General features: G+C 45.5%; 1 protein-coding gene across 1 annotated transcript in view; it reads left to right on the forward strand.

Moving 5' to 3' along the window:
* Positions 1-325: 325 nt before the first annotated feature.
* KLF9 (KLF transcription factor 9) overlaps positions 326-19,344 on the forward strand; it is a 28,780-nt gene continuing 9,761 nt past the window's right edge. The window contains exon 1 of the mRNA XM_069574095.1: positions 326-2,431. Coding sequence (XP_069430196.1) covers positions 1,936-2,431 — 496 coding nt within the window. The 5' untranslated portion in view covers positions 326-1,935. The remainder of the gene's footprint in view (positions 2,432-19,344) is intronic.

Below are 19,344 nucleotides of genomic sequence, written 5' to 3' on the forward strand. Positions count from 1 at the left end.
AGGCGCAAACCTAAGAAGTAGACTCTTAAGAGCCATACTAATTGTTGATCAAGTAATGCCAAAATATTCAATGGCTTTGGCTGGTTCCAGTTCTTAAGAATCTGTTAAGCAAAGTTAATATTTCACAAAACCAAAGAGTTCAGCTCTGAAGCCCAAACAGCAAGGAATCAGATTTATGTTTTCCATGGAGTTCTCTACCTGATAAGGTAGACAAGTCACTTCTTTGCATCTTAGTGTTCATATCTGTTAAGTGAGGGAAGGGATACATACACACCCTAACGTCCCTCAGGGGCTGTGGAAAGAAAATGAATTAAAAATGTTTTTGAAGTTTTAAAAGTTATACAGGGATTTTTGGCTTCATTTATTTCAGGAAGATAAAAATAGCATCAAAACAAAACGAAAACAGCTTACTTAGAATAACCTGCAGGAGGGAAGAAGAGAAATTAAAGACGCATCACAAAAGCAAAGATGAAGTGGTCAAAGTAAGTGCAGTCAGAACAAAAACAAGCTTTAAAACAGAACTTTTGTCAGCTCTGCATTTTCAAGATGAGTTAGTCATAATTATTGCATTGGGTGGAAGAATTATTAAAAATCTACCTAAAAGTATGCTGCTTCCCAAAACGGAAAAAAACGAATTGATGCTTTCTCATTTGTGTTTATTCTTGGGCAACTTGGCCTGATAATATTTAGTTCTTTTCTTTAATTATAGACTCACTTTGCATTTATTCATCACCCCTGCCCTCCCATACATATCTCTATTTTACTATCAGCAACACAAAGTGCAAGGATATATTCAGTTTCACTATAGCTCTTCCCGTTTACAAGTGTGGAGCGCTTGACTTCGGTACGCCCTTCTGATTGGCTAAGCCAATGTCAGTGACATCAACCAACTTACTTTTGATTGGAAGGCTGGTTGCTGGGACTGTAGCGTTTGCAGGAAGTCACTTAACTGTTTGCGAGCTGGAAAACCGAAACGGACGTTATCTTTTTGTCATAAGAAAGAACGCAGCTGAGTAGGGAAGGTGTATCCTACAACTCCGCCAACTGGAACGTGAGCCAGGAGGCCTGGACCGGCTAAGGGATTGAGGGGCACTCCCAAAGACGTCCGGCTGCTCCTTTCCAGCCTCCCGGCTGTTACCCTTTTAAATGTCAGCGTTCGAGGCTGTAGGGGTAGCACGAGGCATCGAAACGGAACAGTCGGATTGGCCGCGCGCCTCAGTTCTAGACGCACCTCTCCACCGAAAGGCCGTTCTGACTGGCAGCGGGAGAAAGTAAACAGAGTTGAATCACCCTCCCCACTGGCCAATTGGAGGGGGTTCGGATTGTGACGTGATGGGATTCTGCGAAATTGTTACTGTGCGAGAGAATGCCGGCACGGTGCGGACCGGCAAGAGCAGGGGCTCAGAAGCTGTCAGTGGACTGGGGGAAAAGTGTCTCTTAGACCTGGCGCTTCGTCCTGCGCTTGCCACCCGCGTCCAGGTGGTTGGGTGAAAGTCCTGGGGCTTTGGCTCGACGGAGAGGCAGCCGAGGGCGTGTACATCTCAGGCAGTTTCCTCTCCCAGCGCCTCGGGGGCGTTTTCGGTCGAATAAACTTGCGACCGCCACGTGTGGCATCTTTCCAAGGGAGCGAGCTCGGAGTGGCGGGCGCGCCCGTCGGTGGGGATCGCGCCCGGCTCTGGGCATCGGCGGCGGCGAGAGGCGGCAGCGCGGCGGAGCCCGGGGCCGTGGATGCTGCGTGCGGAGGCGCTGCCGGTTACGTAAAGATGAGGGGCTGAGGTCGCCTCGCGCTCTGCGAGTCGGAAGCGCCCCGCGCCCCCGCCCCCTTGGCCACCGCGCGGCGCAGCGCTCGTAGTCCGAGGCCAGGGCACGGCGAGCCGAACCTCCGCAGCCACCGCCAAGTTTGGCCGCGCCGCCGGGGCTGCTGTCGCCCGCACCATGTCCGCAGCCGCCTACATGGACTTCGTGGCTGCCCAGTGTCTGGTTTCCATTTCGAACCGCGCTGCGGTGCCGGAGCATGGGGGCGCTCCGGACGCCGAGCGGCTGCGACTACCTGAGCGCGAGGTGACCAAGGAACACGGTGACCCGGGGGATACCTGGAAGGATTACTGCACGCTGGTCACCATCGCCAAGAGCTTGCTGGACCTGAACAAGTACCGACCCATCCAGACCCCCTCGGTGTGCAGCGAGAGCCCGGATGAGGATATGGGGTCCGACAGCGACGTGACCACCGAATCTGGGTCGAGTCCTTCCCACAGCCCGGAGGAGAGACAGGATCCTGGCGGCGCGCCCAGCCCGCTCTCCCTCCTCCACCCTGGAGTGGCTGCGAAGGGGAAACACGCCTCCGAAAAGAGGCACAAGTGCCCCTACAGTGGCTGTGGGAAAGTCTATGGAAAATCCTCCCATCTCAAAGCCCATTACAGAGTGCATACAGGTTAGCGGCGTCTCCCTCTCCAGCCCAACTCTGGGGTTAACCTTTGGCCAGGCAGTCTTCCTGGGTGTGGAGTATTCCATGTGTGGCCGAAAGGGTGCAAAATTTTGGATGAGTTGCTGTTTAATTCTTTAAAATGATTGAACCTGGTAGAAACGGAGAGCTCACTCTCTTTAATCGTCCCCAGCCTCTAGAAGCCATGGAGAGCCTTAACTTGGGGGACAGAAAGAGTGCTGAGGGCCAGCCCCTGTGCGTGGCTTCGTGGGGAGTGGTGCGGCCCCTCCCCTGTCCCGCCCCGCCCCCCTCCCCAGGACTCCCGCACCGGGCGACTATGGGGCCACCCAACCTTGGCAGACGCTAACGGGGGCTTGGGGGGACAGAGTCAAATGGTGTATGTTTTATTTTATTCTCTTGTGGGATTGCAGCGAAGTGGCCGAAAGCTGGGGAGAAGCGGCGCACTTTACATGGAACCTTTTAGGGATGACTAAGGGCTCGGTTAGCTGTATGCTTGCTACTTTTCAGGGCTTGCCAAGGTGGTTTTAAATATGGCCAAGAGTCCTCAGAGAGGTTTAAAATAACACTGCTTCAGGCAGCAGAGGAGTTTGATCAAGTGATGGTTAACTTTACAACTAGTTAGCCTTTTTAAGGAGATTTCAGAGCGGATTTTTTCCCACGTAATTTAGATCGCACCCTCCACCTTGAATAGAGCACTTAGCAAGGAGGTGTGGTCCTTGCCGGAGGTCAAGACTGATAATGAAGGTTGGGGTGTTTTGGAGGCCCCGTGGAAGGGGGTCTCCCAGGGAGAGCAAAAGGCAGGTCTGATCATCGATGCCTGTGGCTGGTAAGACATCTGCAGTATAAAATAGGCTTTGGAGACTTAAAGGAACGTTGGTCAGTCAATTCTGTTGGTTCTGTTTAACATATTCAGAAAAAGCTGGGAAGCTTTCATGGTTGACCATGCCCTCTCACCATGTTTAGTGTCAGGGTCCTTTATCACTGCTGTTCTGATAAGGAAGCACTGTGCCTAGTCCTCCTGAAACTCCTTTTCCATCTGTCCTATGACACCATGTTTAAGAGGAGGTTGTTGGAGTTCCTTGGAAAGTATTGCCGGTTTTTGGTGTAATTGTTAGTGCTTTTAAGATGAGGCCCTGGGCCTGTGGTTTCAAAATGATCATTGGTTAGTTTGATTTGGTTTTGCTTTTTTAAAAACGCTACGTAATTGCATCTCATATTTTATTTCCTTTGGAAAGTGCTTCTTGTGGAGGTGGCTGCTGGCACAGGAGTAAAGCTGAATTTCCTCCACCGTTAATGTAAAATCAGGTTCTGTTTGGGGTTGCCATCTAGGTTGCCAAAAAATAGCACATTTTACAGTTTGTATCTTGTGCTTGACTTGGGGGATGTGACCTTTAGCATGGCTCCCAGGGTGAAGTAGGGGTATACTAACCAGAGGGTGTTACTCACCAACAGCTGTTGGGCGGGCCTGGCTGTGTCAGCCATGTTCCCGGAGTTCAGCTCCCAGGGACACCCACTGCCACCTTGAGCAAAGGCACTTTCTCCTTCAGGGAGCTGCCCAGTGGTGCAGTTGAGGAGGCCTGCAAAGCTTCTTTGTGAGCTTCCTGAGTCTGCCCAACTCAGAAAGGCCTTCTGGACCATTCAGTTGAGTGATTTTTCTCAGGCATTTACAGAAATGGCTGCTTATGCGTGCGTGCATGCGTGCTGCTCTTTAATACTCCATAAGGCAGGTCAGCTCAGAAGAACCTTTTACACAGCCCAGAGTGGAAAACGAAGTGAAATATTAATGCCGTTTTAAATGCTACAGTAAGTCTTTTGAAACTAGTGATATGGTGGTTGCAGTTGTCTTATTTAAGTTTGGAGGCTCTGTGATAATACTAGGACATGGTCAGACAAAAACCACTGCCTCTGTAAAGACTGTCAGAAGTGTATTCCTGCTGGAGAAGATACTCTTTCTCCTGTGCAAAGGCTACTCTAAATGAAAGACTTGTAAAAGGTCTCATGCATTTGGAAGTTTCTGATTCAGCTTCCAGTGAGATTATTTTTGGTGTGGGGTAGCAGCTTCTTGATTTTTTAAACTACTGGCTGGTATTAAACCCAGAAGATGGCTAAGAAATAGCAATTGGAGTGTCTGTATTTTGTGGAGACTTTAAAAACTAAAATTCCAGCCACACCCCCCTGCTCTGTGTGGCCCAACCAGAATCCCTCTTGCTGCTGGCTCTCCTCCCCCTGAGCCCCGTACAACTGCCACTTGTACAGAACCAGTGGCTTTAAAAGCTGAGCCACTTAAGCAAAATTGTGGTTTAGTTCAGTGCAGTTCCTTCTAGAGTAGCCTAAGAGAGAAGATCCTTTTGAGGTGGACTGAGCTGCATTCTGATTTGTCTTACTGTTTCCGAGTTGTGAGACCTTAACCTAGTTCCTTAAATTCAGAGTTTGTAAACTAGAGGTCTGCTGCTTAATTTGCTTTGCAAATTTTTTGGTTTGGTCAGCGCAGGGTTTATAAACATTTCGTTACTAACTTGGAAAAATAAGGATTTCCACACAAATCCAGATTTCTGGCTTCTCTGAAAAAATCGAACAATCTGGCAATTTGGGGCCTGAATTCCTGCCCAGCAGCAATTGGCTTGAACTGACCATTCTTTGTAAGGGGCATGTCCTTTATTTTAATCATTTACATGGTCTCTGTTGGCATTTAAGTTTGCAATCTCTTTTTCTGTTTGAGCCTCAGTTTCTTAATCCACAAGATAGGGAACTTCGGTTTTTGTGTAAAGATAATAGTTTGTGTGTGATAGGCAGAGCTTAAAATCAGCAAACATAGGAGAAACTTACTTTTAAGTAGTACTGTACTTTGTTTTCTGATACTATGTTCAGTTTGTTTTTCTTTACCCTCTAGATCAGATATCTTCTCATCTGATATACTTCTAAAGTTTAAGCAGTGAATCCATGTTAATCTGAAAAAAAGTAAAACAAATATGAGCTTTTCTATCTCCAGGCTCTTTGGAGAGTATTATTGTTTTGAATAAGTATTAGGCCCACTGGAGTACGTACTTTGCCTGAAAACATACTGAGCTTATTGAAAATGCAACCAGCTTTTATCTTGGCACACCCCACATCCACACCAACATGCTCCCCGCACCTCGGAGCATACACCCCAAATTGGGCCTCCACAAGCCCCCACCCAAACCCACTGATTCCCCAAGACTCTCCCACGTGCCCTCAATCTCTCTACAAGCACACATGAAAAAAGATTATCCCGAGTTCCCTGACTTTGTGGTCACCCAGCACACACGCACACCCATACACATGGGAGTAGCTTTTGGAGAAGTAAACAACTACATCCAAATTCCAGCTCAGAAGTCATCAGAACCAGCTGATGCAGAGTTATCCTAGGGTTGACATCCCAAGGATAGACACTCTAAGTCTATTTCCATGCCAGTTGCAATTTCACTATCTTTTTGGAGGGACTTAAATCAACTGTCCCTAAGTGGTGGCAATGGGTTGAGCCTAAGGGCACTGGTTACTGGATTCTGAAAACCAGAAAGCCCTAAATCCCAATTATCACACCCCACTTCTGCAGAAAAATAATTTTAGTAATTTTTTCAATAGGGTAGAAGGGACGTTCATGAAAAACAAAGAGAGAGAAGAGATGCAAAGGGCTCAACAGTGGCTGCTTCTGTTTCTCTTTATCCTGTTTGAACGTTTCCCTGGGCTGCTTAGAATATGTGGTGGAGGGGACGTGGGGAGTTCCCATCATGGAAGTTATCATCCAAACAGGAAATAATAGCTAAGACTTCTTTTACATTTTAAATCCAATTTTTGCCCTATGGGGGCAATTTTTTGGCCTCCCTAGGAATGTCCATCACTGGCTAGCTTTCACTCAGGTCTATTTCCTTCCCTAAGACCAAAGTTTTAAAATTTTGGTCATATAAAATGAGCCAGGCCTGCTCTGTGCCTCATGAACTCTTCTTCCTTAATTGCTCCAAAAAGCTTTGGAGTCAACTTTTTGGTTCAGGAGACTCTAGTACCATCAGAGGTATGAGATTGACCCACTTCTGTCACCCAGACGGCAGGGGTTCTGGGACAGGGCAGGGCCTTGAAGTGGCCTCTAGGCAGCCCATAAAATAACCCCTGCTCAGTCTTTCCCACTTACTCTTCTCTAGTAGAAGGGAGGCCTTGTTCCTTGATCCTTAAGGAAACATTCTCTCTCCCCTGTTCTTCTGTTCATAAGGCTCCCCAAAGTGATGTAGAATAGTATTTCATAGCCTGACATGCTTCATTAAGTGTAAATATACTTAATATCGTGGTGGTTTAGTTGCTTAGTCGTGTCTGACTCTTGTGACCCCCATGGACTATATCCTGCCAGGCTCCTCTGTCTGTGGGATTCTCCAAGCAAGAATACTGGAGTTGGCTGCCATTTCGTTCTCCAGGGGATCTTCCTGACCCAGGAATCAAACCTAGGTCTCCTGCATTGCAGGCAGATTCGTACTTAATATATGTCAGTGTAAATATACACTTAAGTCTGAGTGGGATCTGCATAGATAAATGTTTCCCTACCCTTTATTCCCACTTTTTCTCCCCTAAGGAGATTAGCCCTTTTTTCCCCCATAACTGCTCTCCCCCATGACGTTTTGATACCACAGATATACTGTAGAGCTGTTTATGTACTGTGCCCCTTTTGAAGGCCACAAACATTGAAAGAGCTAAGACTTTTTCCACCTGCCTAAGATCCAATTTTTGCCCGATGGGGGCAGTTTTAGCCCCATCTCCACCCCCAGTGAGACTGTCTAGGCACAAGCTTATGTATCCTGTCAGGAGAAAATGAGAGCAAAGGACTGCAGATGGGCTGTAGCTGTGGAGGATGATAGGATTTTAACGACTGCAAGGATGTCCTGTTGGGTTTGCTGAGTTTCAGGCAAACTAGAAACTCCCCTGATTCCAAGGGAAGATGGCTCATAGCTGCTTGAGTCCCAGCTCACTGCTGGACTCTCACCCTGGGGGCTGAAACCTGTGAGGGGACCTGAGAGCTCTTTATTCCTGGTCTCCGAGAGAGGAAGGACCAGTTGCTTCTTCCTCACTGCCCTCCACCCCGTGCCCATCCTTCATCACCCTCCATATAGCTGACCTAGCAAGACAGAGTGGAGTTGCCTTAGAAGAGCTGCTGTTACTGGCAGGATTACTGTATTACAACAGAAAATACAAGAGGAGTAGCATTACAGAGTAAAACCATTGTCTCCTGTGATTGTCCTCTCAAATCTTCTGTGAGTCGTGAGGAGAGGGGACGCACGTGGGGCCTCGGTCAGCGAGGGAGGTACCAGGGTACATTTCGCTCTGTTTTGATGGTAACACCTCATTACCTTCAGCAAAGATGTAACCTGAGGAAAATGAGTTCTTGGGACTCTGAATGTAAGGGTCAGATTTACATTCCTGGCCCAATTGTTGATGTTTATCCCAAGAACTAGTCATTCTGCAACGTCTGTGGGAAATTCCCAGATTGAACTTCCCAGGGAGAAACATCATATGACATATTGGGAAAGTGGCTGACAATGGTCTTCCTTAATAAGCTCATTGAGAAAAAAAGTGGGCGGGTGATTTCCCAGTATTCAATCATTCAGGAGCCCCTAAAACAACCTGATGTACCCTGGTTAAAGTCGGGTTTCTTGACCATCATTTTGATTTCTGCATGCCTTATGATCATGGGCATTCTTGATTCGTTTTTTTTTTTTTTTTTAAAGCTAGCTTTGTCATTTTTGTTAGTCTCGACTACCAAAAATTTTTTCCTTTTTTTATTTCCTTTCCTCCCCTTGGCTGCTCTCAGGCTTGAAGAAAAAGCTTGCAGCATTCCAGGCCTCTGCTGCTCGAATCCTCCCCCACATCCGACCCTCCCACCTTTTCCTAATGTTTCTCCAGCAAGCCCAGCGCCCACTGAAAAACGTAAATTAGTGCCTAGTAATTGGTACAAAGGCACTTTCTGTTTCCATGCAACAGATGCAAAAAGGAGGGGCAAAGGGAAGGAAAAAACCTCACAGATGGTTAAAAAGGGAAAGAAATGGGATCCTCTGCAGTGGTCTTTGAGCAAACCTGTCTCTTGCTCCGCCCTGCTTTTTGTTGGGAAGTTAGTAACAGGCCTAAGCCCAACTCAGAGCCCTTGGTGGCAGTTGTTAGTGTCAAAAGAATAGAATTTGGAGGTTGGAAGTGACCTTGAGAGGTCATCGCATCCATCATTTTGTCTGTAAAATGTGAACACTTTTTACCCTTTCAGATAGACGGGGATCATTCCGTAGAAGCACTGGGGGCTGTGGAGGGTTTGGGAAAATAGCACCAAGGATCAAAGGCTGGCTGTCTGCCTTAGCAGGCTTCTGGAGTCTCAGCTTGCTCAGCAACACAGTGAGGGCACCAGACCCTCTGAAGGTGAAGTTGTCCAAAGCAGAGCTTAGCCAAAAGGAGATCTTCCTTCACTGAATTCTTGGCAGTTCTTAGACTTGAATTCCTTTCCCCCAAGGTCTCCTGAAGATTTCAATCTGTTTGGAGAAGGCAATGGCACCCCACTCCAGTACTCTTGCCTGAAAAATCCCATGGACAAAGGAGCCTGGTAGGCTGCAGTCCTTGGGATCGCGAAGAGTTGGACACACTGAGTGACTTCACTTTCACTTTTCACTTTCATGCATTGGAGAAGGAAATGGCAACCCACTCCAGTGTTCTTGCCTGGAGAATCCCAGGGACAGGGGAGCCTCATGGGAGGCCGGCTATGAGGTCCGCACAGAATCGGACACGACTGAAGCGACTTAGCAGCAGCAGCAGCAGCAGCAGCAGCAAATCTGGTAAACTTAAAAAAAAAAAAAGCACACGAAACACAAAAAAAAACCCTGGATTTAAAGAGCTGCTTTGCATTAACCAGATTAACAATGGAGTGAAAGGGCAGAGGTGGAGTCAGCCCTTGGGACCTCTCCCCTTTTATTATGGGAGCAGCACTCTGAAACAGCCCAAGGCCAGTGCCTGTGAGATTTCCTACTCCTCCCTTCCTGGAGTCCTTCTGAAACGTTAATACCTTTTTGGTGCATTAAGGCCAAGAGTAAACATTTGTCTTATCCCAGCCTATAGCAGTACCCCCAGCAAATAACAGAACTAACATTATCATTCCTTGAGAATGCCTTGCCCACTAAGGGAGTGAGATGCATCCATTTTTTATGCGTGGAATCTTCCGTGGCATCTTTTCCATTTGTGCTTAAAACCCATGTTTATGATGGTGCACCTTCAGGCTTCCCTCGTAATATCAGCCTTTGGAGTTCGGAGGTGAGAACTGAACATCTGTATCTGAAATCTAGAGGTTCTGGAGCTGCAGAAACTAGTAAGTTCACCATCCTAAATCCAGGACCACTGGGCATTTGAATTTTTTTTTTTTTAAACTGAAATTGATCAAAAATTCAAACAGCAGAATGGAATTCATCCCTGATTGAGTCCCCCTCTTGTTTTTTTTAAATTGAGGACTATATTTTAATAGATTAAAGAGATGGGCGCTTAAGCCATACAAAATTACTGACAAGGATTTGAAAAGCAGGCAGCGGTATTTTGTATTAAACGAAGTATGAACATTTTTCCAAGGCGAGTCTCCGTTGTTTTAGAAGTGAGTCCCTCCCAGAGGACCTGACTTGAACCAAAGTGGGGACCAGTGAGGTAGGCTATAGACAGAAGCCCAGAAATTCTGCTTGAGAATTACAGATATTTCAGAACTGGAAGGAATCCTTTAGATCCTCTCTTTTCAAAGAGACGGAGATGGGGTGAGGTTTCACCCTCTCTCCCTTCCACGGAGCCAGCTTTGATGGGACGGTGGCAGTCAGAAACGCAGAGTAAGGCCTGTGAAGAGGAAACCAGCCCACCCTTAGGAGCTTGAACATGAGGGGTCTCCAAAGAGGTCTTTACCTTCAGCAAAAAGGCAGTAGGCAGAGCCAGTAGAACATGGGCTTTGGGGGTCCCTCACACACTTGTGTTTGAATCGTGCCTCTGCCACTTTCTAATTGTGAGAACTCTCTGAGCCTCAGTTTTCCCATCTGTAAAATGGAGTTCAGTAATTACATACTGAAGGAGTTTTTATAAGACTTAATTCAGTTGAGGTATTTAAAGCACTTAGGACAGTGTCTCCATATAGGAAGTATTACACTTAAAAATAACTTACCTGTGTTGCCCAGAAGTCTTTACAGTTCCCAGAATTTTTGTTTACAGTTCCACATTAATCCAGCAGCTTATTCATTTAAATAACACTTACTATTGAGTACGCTTACGTGGAAAGAACTGTGCTAGATGTCAATAGCAGGCACTGTGAATGTTGTGAATAATAATAATGATAGTAATAATTGTAAATTATTAATATTATAGTAATGCTATTAATAGTAATAATGATAACATCCAGCATATATTACATGCCAAGTTCCAAGCCAAATGGTTTACACACACTGTCACATTTCTACTCCCAGAAGTCCTGTGAGATAGGGTGGTACCCACTCCAGTATTCTTGCCTGGAGAATTCCATGGACGGAGGAGCCTGGTAGGCTACAGTCCATGGGGTCACAAAGAGTTGGACACAACTGAACGACTAACACATTTGTCATCTTATAGGAGGACACTGTAGTTAGTAAACTTGGCCCAAGGTTACTTTTAAGTTTTCCTTGGCTGTTTCTAGGTGTTTGGAATTGTGCCATGGTGGTTGTTGGCGAGGACCCCTTGGGATTTTGCCAGTGGGAAGAGACCCCGTGTTTTGCTCTCTTGGATTTGGCTGCAAAGCACCATTGTCTCTACTCTTGGGTTCTAGCTCTGACTTGTGGTTGGTTTTTATGAAGCTTGGTGAGGGATACCTGCAGAAATCATGGAGCTGGCCAAACCTATCCTGTATTTTCCAATAGTATCCAGAACCTGCCTCCTTTCAATTGAAGAAGACCCCAGTTCTGGGCCCACAGCTGATTTAATCAAGCCTCTTGGTTGGAAGGGAAAGAACCCAAACGTGGACTGGCTTAGTAAAAGTGAGGACTTTGTTGGCTGCCGTTACCGACTCCTTTAGGGGTAGCCCTAGTGTCAGCGTCCCTGGATACAGAGTCAGCGACTGCCTCTCTCCCTGGCCCAGCCTTGCTCTCCTCTGCTTTGGGTTGCTTACACGTAGGCAGTTTCTGAATGGTGGTAAGATGGCTGCCAGCAGTTCAGTCTCCCTTCCTGCCGATTCAGCAAGCCCAGTGGCAAGACAGTTCCCCTTTGCTAATGATTCCAGCAAAAGTCCCCGGCTTCAAGCTGCATAACCGAGTTAGAACTTTGTGTCTGTCCCTGAACTTAGTCACTGTGGCACAGCTGGGTCACATCCAGCCTCTGGGCTGGGGCGTGGGGTTGCCTACCTGGAATTATGTAAACTCAGAGTGAGGAAGGGGTGGTTTCCAAAAGGAAATGCTAGGTGTGCTGTTCATTACCCCAAAGAGGCAATAGGTGCCAGACAGGCAGCACCAACAACTCTCCACTCTGTCCACCCGTTTATAACTACAGACAGGTATCCAAAAAGCAGAGTCTCACAAAACGGGAAACTGAGTCATGTGACAACGTTTTTCTCCCATATTTTTCTCCCCTTTGAAGAGGAAGAGCTCTGAACTCTTTCTGGAGTTCAACCTGTATAATATCTACCAGAGCATATACTAAGTGGTCTTTGTAGAAGACAGATTATCTCAACATGCGTTTCTTGTGGTCAGGCTCAGCCCCATAGGCCCTCCTCAGTGGATGTTCTAGAAGCCAGAACCCGAAGGCTCACGTGGAATACGGGTAGCCGCAGCAATGTGATCAGCAGCACCGTTCACTTGGTCTCAATTCCAGTCGTCTATTTCAGTGCCCAGAGGAATGAATTATGTTTGCCTGAATGTTTGTCACCTTGTGTGCTATTAGGTAGAGACCTTGTCTATACAAAGATGAGCTATTTATATGGTGGTTCCCACTGGGATTCAGAAGTCTATTCAGTGTATGTAATGCCCAATAAGAACACCATAATAAATCATAAGAGGCAAAAATTAGACCTTAAAAATAACTTACAAAAACACATAAAAATGACTTAAACCCCTACGCTGCCATAATTCTACAGTGCTTTTGTACCATTGCTGTTTTAATGAAAATAGGCAGAATGACAAACAGCTGTTTTCTCTCTTTGGTGTTGCAAATCACCCATGGCCAGCCACAAGATGCTTGTCTGCTGAGCATCACCCACTGAAGCAGGGGTTCCCAGTGTGAAAGAAACCACCAGCTGCTCCTTTGACCTGAGTCATTTCTTTCTCAACGCCCTGCTTGCTCTCAAACTTCAAAGCCCTGTCCAGGAATGCCTGCCCCAGGAGGGCTGGGGGAGTCAGGAGGGAGCTATTTGGTAAGAGCTGGACAGCTCAACCCTGTCGTTCTTCGTGGTCTCTGGTGACAAACACCAGACTGTATGAATTAGTGGCTCACTCTGTTAAAGCTGGAAAAGCTGTTTGATGGTGGCACACGTGGCATGCATGAGTAGGATCCGTGGTCATTACAGCCTTACTCTCTTGCCAGCAGGATACAGAGGTTGAACCCAGAGAGAAACAGCTGGAAATCTGGTGCTGTAGCAGCATCACCGATAGTCACTCTGCGTCACTACGAGTGCCGTGACCTGGGAGGCCGGAGGAGGAAGCATTCGCTTAACCAGACAGCAGTCTCCTGTGTTTCCTGGTGTTACCCATTGTCTTTTGAGCCAATGGCTCCAGCTCTCTGGGTAGCACTTGCCCCCAGACTGGAAGCTGCAGGCGCTACATAAAATGTTACCTAAAGGCACACATGGAGACGTTTTCCTTGCGTTTCCACCAAGATTTCTGGCTCTCAAAAAGCAGCTATGTCCTTGGGTAAGAATTTCCCAGTCACGAGCCTGGGAAGCACCGAAAAGGGAACTATTCATAACCAGAACTGAGTTCTCTTGCGCCCCCCTCCCTTCACCACTGTTTCTGCTGTTGGGTGGGCAAACTGTATTTTGGCAATTTGGAGTCTCTCACTCTCCTCTTAAATTTTATTCTCTTTTGGGTACGTGCTCACAAAATCAGAGTTCTCTCTCCGTTTCCTTCTGCCTTTCTTTCTCTTGGGAGTGATTTCTTTGCTAGGCAAGAGCCTGGTCTCTTCTGTCGTCGCAGGAGGGCTGTCCACATTGCGTGGCCTCCTCTGGCCTTGCTGGCCTCCCCCAGGGTGCCATGCCCCGGCGTGGGTCCCGTTCCTTACATGTGGGTGTCCTCTGCTGAGGTGGGCCTCTACGCAGTGTCTCCCTGCTCTCCGTGCCACGTCCTCCCCTAGCGTCCTCCCCAGTGCTTGGACTTAGACTTGGGAACAGTCTCTTCCCCCACCCGACATTTGAAGGGGTGGAAACTCAGGCAGGCCCTTGAGACCCTTTTCTCAGCGTGGCTGCCCAAGTCGTCAGGTGCCCCGATGTGTGTAGGGGGCTTTCCTTGAGGGGCTCAGACAGGCTCCGGGCATGCAGTGGGCCAGGCTGCACGGGCCACTACCCTCAGACCACCGCAGCCTGTTTCTAATAGGAGAGTCTAGAATGCCTGCCCTCCTCAGAGACCTCTGCATCTGTTCCTTAAACACAGCCCCTCTGATTTCCCTCTCTCTCTGCAGCTCAGGTCTTGCTAGGAAGCTTTGGAAAATTAAGAGAATTTAAGGGTTTCGGCGTCTGCTTTACATTTTTAAAACTCTATTTTGAAACCTCAAGCTCAGCAGCAGCTTACTTGTTTTAACTGTCTCTCCCTCCCTGAGGCAGTGCGTCTTGAAAGGAGGGCCTGGGAGTAAGGGAATTAGACAAACACGGAAGAGGAGCGCTCTACATTTCGTTAAGGCCTGTGTTCTTTCACCTCTAATCTTATTCTGTGCTCAGAACAGAAAAAGGGATTTGGGTGTCCTTGGTCGAGTCACTGGCCCTCTGAGTTGGCTTCACCTGAAACAGGTTCGAATTACATGGTCATAAAAATGAATCAAAATGCAAAGATACAAAGAATCTCCGTTCTCAGCATAGTTTTGCCATCAAGCTTACATATCCTTTTAAGTGTTTAGTTCCTGACGGGTAATTTTTATTTATTTATTTATTTATTTTCCCCCCACAAAAACTGCACAAAGGCAGCACACCACAGTCTGGGATGTGAGGAAGGATGCACTCATGGGAACTGACGAATCTGGGCCTAGACCTAGCTGTGTGAACGAGGGACAATCACCGCACCTCTCTGCCATTTCAGAGTTGCTGAACCAGGACCAGGTAGTGGAGACATGAAGACGTAATGACATGTCTCTTGCTGGGTTGAGCACCTAAAGAGTCAAGACCCTAGTCTATCATCTTCATTTCTTAGGTCCTGGCACACACGCCCTCTCATGAGTCAGCTGAGGTTAGGGATATGCAAGCAGTGTTCAGACAGGCGGACTTGCTTCCGTACACCTAGACACCAGCTTCCAGTGAGGAAGCATGTGTGACGGATAGATGCCACAGACACCCACTTCCCAGTTCAGAACCCCAGATCTGGGGACAGGCTGCTTTCCACGGATAAACACGGGGACCAGGAAGTGAGAGCTCACATCCAGACTCTATCATGACTCTTTTGTATCAACAAATGAAATGTAAAAGGAAACCAAATCACAAAAAGGATTCAGACAGAGAGAGGCCAGGAGCCAACCTTAATGTGATGGGATGGCATTCAGGCAGGGTTATCCTTCTAGTGCTATGAAGAATTTTTATTTTTCAGGACATCTACCTGTGTAGATAGTAGCAATATTTTTGGCAAACACGAGTTTCTTAATTTCTTGATTTTTGACTTTGGTACTAATTGGAATGATTTATGCAGGACACTGTAGAATTGGCTATATCCAGACCATGTACACCTCTTCTTAAGTGTATGGGTGCGTCTGCACTTGGGTAATAGAAATGAAAAGCAGTAAAGCATCGCTCACATTGTGTACCTGCAAGTTAGCATGACTTTCCTGTGGGGAATGAGGGTTGATGATAGTGGACAGTGAGGTGTCAATGGCCTGCGGTCAGTGCAGGAACCCAGCCTGGGCTCTGGGCTTCGGGCTGCCTATCTTTGCCCTTCTCTCTCCCCCTGCTTCCTAAGGAGCCTGTTCCTCGGTGGGGCAGTCCTACCATCACTGCCTGTGTCACTCAGGGTCTGAAGGGAGAGTCCTGTCTCTTCTTGCAGGGGCCATCTTCCTTTCACATATGGGAAAAGTAGGCGAGGAGGAGGTGGGGGAGGGGTGAGAAAACAGAATACAACAGTTTTTTCTGAAAGTTCCTCACTTTCTAACAATTGGAAAAGGAAGCAGAGCAATTCTTCACCTTTCTTCAGTTTTGGACACTTGAGTCTGTTTCTCAATAGAGTGTAAATTCTCCCCTGCCCCTGGAATCTTGATCAACCCGTTGGTGGAAAAATTTGAACTCATCATCATTATGTAAGACTCTTCTGACTTCTCAAATAGTACTTACTCTTAAAAAAATCAGAAAACGTAGGGGGAAATTACCCCCCAAAAAAGTAGAGGTTATCCCCTCACCTCTAGATGACTGTTTTTCATATTTTGTGTTTATTCTTCCAAGATGTTTCCTCTCCGTAAATGTTTACACACGCACACAGCAGATCATGCACTGCTCTCTGTTTAGCTATGAATTGCTAACACCTTCTGTACAGACCCATCAAGGACCTTTGTAACAGGCACATATTATTCCTTTGTGTGGAACACTGAAGTGTTCGACCAGGTCTTCTTTGGTTGACATTTAGGTTGTTACCAAGTGTTACCTTTTATGAACAATGCTGGTATCCCTGTATGTTTTCATATTCCTCTCTTATTGTTACCACAAATAATTCCTGGACAAATGTATTACCAGAAGGTCCTGGAACAATTATAAGTTTCTCCTATGCCTATTTTCTCATGCCACCATCAATGATTGGTATATGAATGTACTTTGTAACATTTTTACCATCCTGATGTATATTTCACTGGTGTTCTTGATTGGCATGTTTTGATTACTTATGAGATTGAATATATTTTCATGTATTTATTAATTGGTTGTTAGTATTTCTTTTTTTCCTTAGATTATTTTGTTTGCATCCTTGCCCAGTTCCCTGGTGGCTCAGACGTTAAAGAATCTGCCTGCAATGCAGGAGACCTGGATTTAATCCCTTGGTCAGAAAGATCCCCTGGAGAAAGGGAATGGCTACCCACTGCAGTATTGTTGCCTGGGAAATCCCGTGGACAGAGGAGCCTGATGGGCTACAAATCCATGGGGTTGCGAAGAGTCAGACACAACTGAGCGACTAACAAGAAGTTTTATTAAGTTGGGCTATGTCAATTTGCTAGTGCCCTTTTTGTACCATAGATTTTAACCTTTTGACTTAAGCTGCATTTTCCTTTAATTCACTGTTCACTGTTTTGGTTCTTTTATATATATATATATATATATATATATATATATATATATATATATATATATATATATTTCTTAAATTCTCTTTCCTCTATATGTATGATTTCCTCATTCCATCCTTTCTTAGGTTCAAAGCATGTGTCTTTTTTCAGATACTTTAATATGTGTCTATCATTAACTAACATGCAGAAGTGCATCCCATAGTAGGTTGTATGCAAACTCTCCACCAGGTTCAAGAGGTAGATGATTTCAAAGAGCTGCAAATTGCAAACATTTTAACATTTTTACGTATTTCAGAACTGTCTTTCAAATAGGATACTGCCTTTGGTTTCATGTTTAGAAAGTCTCCCCCTACTCCAGGATTCTAACAATATTCACCTGTATTTTCCTTTACCTTTGTGGTTTATGTTTTACATTTATGGGTATAGTCCATTTGGAACTTGAATGAAATGTGTAAGGGTAGGGATTCAGGTTTAATTTTTTTTAACCAAATATCTATGCCATTTATTGAATTAAGTATTCTTTTCTTCAGTGATTTGAAATGACCCATCCCTATAGTCTTGGGTTTATTTTCAGACTTGACTCTGCTCCACTGACTTGTCTTTTCCTGTGCTGGTATTACAGTATCTTAATTATTACAGCTTTAATCATCCATTTTAACAACTGGTATTGCAAGTGCTCATTTGTTACTGTTCTATTAAAAAATTTTCTTGGCAAGTTGAGTGTATTTATTCTTCCCAGTGAACTTTAAAATAATTTTGTCAAGTTCAAGAAGAATTTCTTTAGTGTGTGTTAGTTTTATAGATTAATTTGTACAGAATAGCCATACTCACACCATCGGGTCTTACCATCCAAGATCATGGGAAATGTCCCATTTATTCATTCCTGCCATGTCATAGTTTTATGATTTTCTTTGTGCAGGGCCTGAAATTTATTTTAGGCTTATTCTGACTGACTATGGTTAGCATATAAGAAAACCATTGCTCTTTGGTATATTTATACCTATGAATGCATTTTTTTCTTCAAATTTTTTTATTGAACTATAGTTGATTTCGGGCTTTCTTGGTGGCTCAGTGGTAAAAAATCCACCTGCCAATGCAGGAGATGTGGGCTGGATCCCTGGGTTGGGAAGATCCCCTGGATAAGGAAACAGTAACCCACTTCAGTATTCTTGCCTGGGAAATCCCATGGACAGAGGAGCCTTTTAATTTGTTCAAAAAGGAAGTTATATCAGTTGCAAGTAATTCTTATTTCGCCGCCTCCTTCCCACAATTTACTTCTCAATTTGTTATCTAATTGCATTCAGTAGCATTTCCTGAATAATATTTGAATAACTGTTATTCAGTGTTTGGGGCAGGAATCTATTCCTGCCTTGAGCTTGACTTTAGTGGGAATGGTACCTTCTTTTACTATTGACCTTGCTGGGGAAAGGTTTGTATCTATATTTTTTATTCTTTAAGGAGCGATTTTGTTTTCCAAAAAAAAAAAAGGATAGATGTTGAATTTTATCAAATACCACTCTACATTTTTGAAGGCAAGGCAAGATGTGTGTGTGTGGGTAAGGGTAAGTGGGGGTGAATTTAGCCTGTTAAAATGAGGAATAATATCATTATGATTTTCCAATATCAAATTATCTTTTTATCTCTGGAATCCTAGTTGCTTTTTTGTAATTATGAAAAACACTATTTTTCCTCAAGAAACAGCCTTGAGTTTGTACATCTGTATGATGCTGTGATTATTAATTGGCAGTTTTAGAATTCTGTTTCAAAAAAGAGGCCTGATTCCATTAGATTTGTTTTACTAGACTGAGTTACTTTTGCTCAAAGCAGTGCAGGTATCAGGGTGTTTTTAACCCTCTTGTGTCAATTAAGTTTAGCCCATTTTTGGCTCTTCCATGGAATTGTGGAAGGAAAGCCAGAGAGGGGAGGGTTGAGAATCCAGGCTGGGACCTCAATGGCTGCCCATCTGAGCTCAGGGGAGCCTGAACAGGGTTAGATGTATCCAGTTAGCAATCTCCAAGCTTGTCCTCTTTCACCTTCTATGCAGAACACTCAGCACTGTTCATTTCACAACTTTGCACAGAAGAATAAGCCTCATTTGGCATTGTCAGCCAATCACCAGGTAGGGTAGAGGTTCTTTCCTAAAAGCAGTGAGCCATCAAGTTGGCAAGTGCATAGCCAGCAGGCCCTACTCCACTTCTCTTGAACCTGCTGGAGGCCCAGAAGACTTCTAGAGGCCTGACCTGACTCTAAAGAAAATCTTCTACTCGTTTGGTGCAGTGTTCAGTAGCCACTTCGATCCAGTGTATTTTATACTCAGAGCTGAGTCTGTCAGTGGTAAGCACTTAGCTTGTTGCTGAAAGGGGAGGGGAGTGGCGTATAAATAATGAGAACACACAGAAACTTGTGCTGTTAACAGCTCTGCTTCAGTAAAGCAGACTTTATTGTGTCGCTGCCTCTGGGTGTGTTTTCCTGTGAAGGCCAGA

Source organism: Ovis canadensis, chromosome 2 (genome assembly GCF_042477335.2).
Source record: "Ovis canadensis isolate MfBH-ARS-UI-01 breed Bighorn chromosome 2, ARS-UI_OviCan_v2, whole genome shotgun sequence".
Taxonomy (NCBI): domain Eukaryota; kingdom Metazoa; phylum Chordata; class Mammalia; order Artiodactyla; family Bovidae; genus Ovis; species Ovis canadensis.